The 2,193-nt window shown below is 54.1% G+C and overlaps 1 protein-coding gene across 1 annotated transcript in view; it reads right to left on the bottom strand.

The window, feature by feature from the left end:
* Positions 1-2,086, bottom strand: part of DUSP26 (dual specificity phosphatase 26 (putative)) — a 4,759-nt gene extending 2,673 nt beyond the window's left edge. Inside the window, exon 1 of the mRNA XM_008580955.1 lies at positions 1,058-2,086. Coding sequence (XP_008579177.1) covers positions 1,058-1,278 — 221 coding nt within the window. The 5' untranslated portion in view covers positions 1,279-2,086. The remainder of the gene's footprint in view (positions 1-1,057) is intronic.
* Positions 2,087-2,193: the final 107 nt, after the last annotated feature.

Here is a 2,193-nt window from a genome sequence, read left to right as displayed (position 1 = left end):
TCATGGGGGATGGGGACGTTCAAGGAGAGGAAGGAGACCCACGGGCAGGCCTGGATGTTCCCGAGGGTGTTTGAACAGAATGTGGGTTGCTGGGTCTGCTCGCATGTAACGTTCCAGTGAACCTTGAGGTTGCACGGTTCTGACACTTGCTCCCACACCCAGCTCCCCTGTCAACGTTATATTCTCTTTGATGCCCAGAATCCTCTTATGTTTTGCCAGTTACTCCATGTCTCACATTTGCCCTGTTTTAGGATGTCACCTTCAGGCGTTCATCTGGCCCAGACCCCTCAACTTAGTGGTAGATGCCCCTCAGGCAATGTGGTCGTATGTCAGGGCAAACACCCCACCCACTGCAAACTCCTCAAGTAGAAAGAGCACTGAACTTGAACCTCCGAGGCCTGGCTCTGCTGCTTATGACCCTTGGGACCCTGGGCCAGTCACAGCTTCTCTGAGCTTTAGTTTCCGCATCTGTAATCAGGGGTTTTGGTACCCACCTCACAAGGCTGTTGTGAAGATTGAGAGAAAATGCATGTGAAAAAAATGCTTGTACGCTACACAGCCTTTGAGGGAGAGAAGTGGGGATTGCTCTCCCTCTGATGTTTCTCTCTCCACAGCCCCCGACTTGCAGAATCCCTGCAGACACTGCGGCTTTGCTTGGTCTCTGGAGGAACCCCTTCAGTCTATGACCTACTGTTCCTGGTTCCCAGTTACTGCCTTTTTCCAGAGCCATAGCACAATAGATGGAGGATCAGAGAAGTCATCTGTTGTGCCTGGTACGTGGCATTGGCACTCAATAATAACAATAATACTGGAACAGTCTTTCTGTTCAGAGTTGGGTATTTCAAAAATTCTGCCCAAACTCTCTCAAACCCTCAAGCCTCTACTCTCTGCCTGTGTGTCCCCTCCCCTCAATCTTCAACTGGAACCAACAACACGACTCAGTGCTCGTCTGCCACCCTCTCTTCCTTCATGCACGTGCTCATGCACACACACGCACACACACGCACACGTGCACACACACACATTCAGCCGTGGGCCCAGTCTGCCCAGTACATACTGGTCTCCGAGGTAGAGGCCTGGCCAGACCTCATCGGCATGGTTGCAGGCTGTCTTGCCCGTGTAGAGGAGCCTCTCCAACTCAAAGACATTGAGGAAGGGATGTTGAATGGCTGGCATCTCCTCCAGGGTCCCTCTGGTGCGAACAGGAGACCTCGAGCTACTCCGGGAGAAGCGGGCCATAAAAGTCATGGAGGCCCAGAGCCAGTTCCCAGGGCACATCTTAGAGGCAGCAGCAATCACAGCAGCCTCAGGGGTGGCTGCGGTGGTGATGGGGTTGGAGGCCAGGTAGCTTTGCTGGAAGAGGAAGGGGCGTGAGACACACTGGAGTGAGTCAGAGCGGAGGTTTCCCTTCCCGCCAACAGGGCTGTGCCCTGGGGAGAAGATTCTCCAGGGAGGGAAGGCAGGTCTGGCCAGGGTCGGGGCTCCCTGGATGATCTCTTTCTTCGAGCTGCAGCAGCTCCTTTTGCTCTGCTCTTGGCTCTGCCACACAAGAAGGTGGGAGAGTCACATGTCCTTGTTTACGGGGAAGGGAGCTGCCCAGCTGCTGGGTTTCTGCTCCACCACCCCTCCCCCACTGCCAACACACATGCATATGCAGACACACACACTGGGCATTTGGGAGGCGATGCCCATGGCTGGGGCTCTTTCCAGCCTGATCCTGGGTACTATCTGCCTGGGGCTCTAGGTAGAGAGTCTAGGGAGCTGGGAGCTGTTGGGGGTGGCTTGGGACCCACCCGGAAAGAATTAGCAGGAAGAAAATGGCAGCTGGGGCCGTGACACATGCCAGGCTTGCCTCTTTGGCCAGAAAGATGAGCTGCTTTAACTCATTCCTGCCCTGCCACTGCCTCAGAGATAAGCCTGTCACAGGAAGGGTGTGTGGGAGGATGGGGTGAGAGGGGATAGGAGTGAAGAGAAAGAGGAAGTTTTGGAAAAATATTTGCTGAGTGCTTGAGCTAATGGAAGAATCGCCATCTACGTGCACAACAGGCAAACCACTCTCCTTTGACGAGCATTAGGAAACTATTGATCAAACCTCATCTCTAATGTGAGGATTTCTGAGCCAAAGCAGGGGTGGAGTGTTGTGTGTATAGGGGAAGAGGGGCAAGAGAGGTAGACAGTGGGGTCCTGGGGAGG

The sequence above is a fragment of the Galeopterus variegatus genome, unplaced genomic scaffold, assembly GCF_000696425.1.
Source record: "Galeopterus variegatus unplaced genomic scaffold, G_variegatus-3.0.2 Scaffold2222, whole genome shotgun sequence".
Lineage (NCBI taxonomy): Eukaryota > Metazoa > Chordata > Mammalia > Dermoptera > Cynocephalidae > Galeopterus > Galeopterus variegatus.
This window is presented reverse-complemented; position numbering and strand designations above follow the sequence as displayed.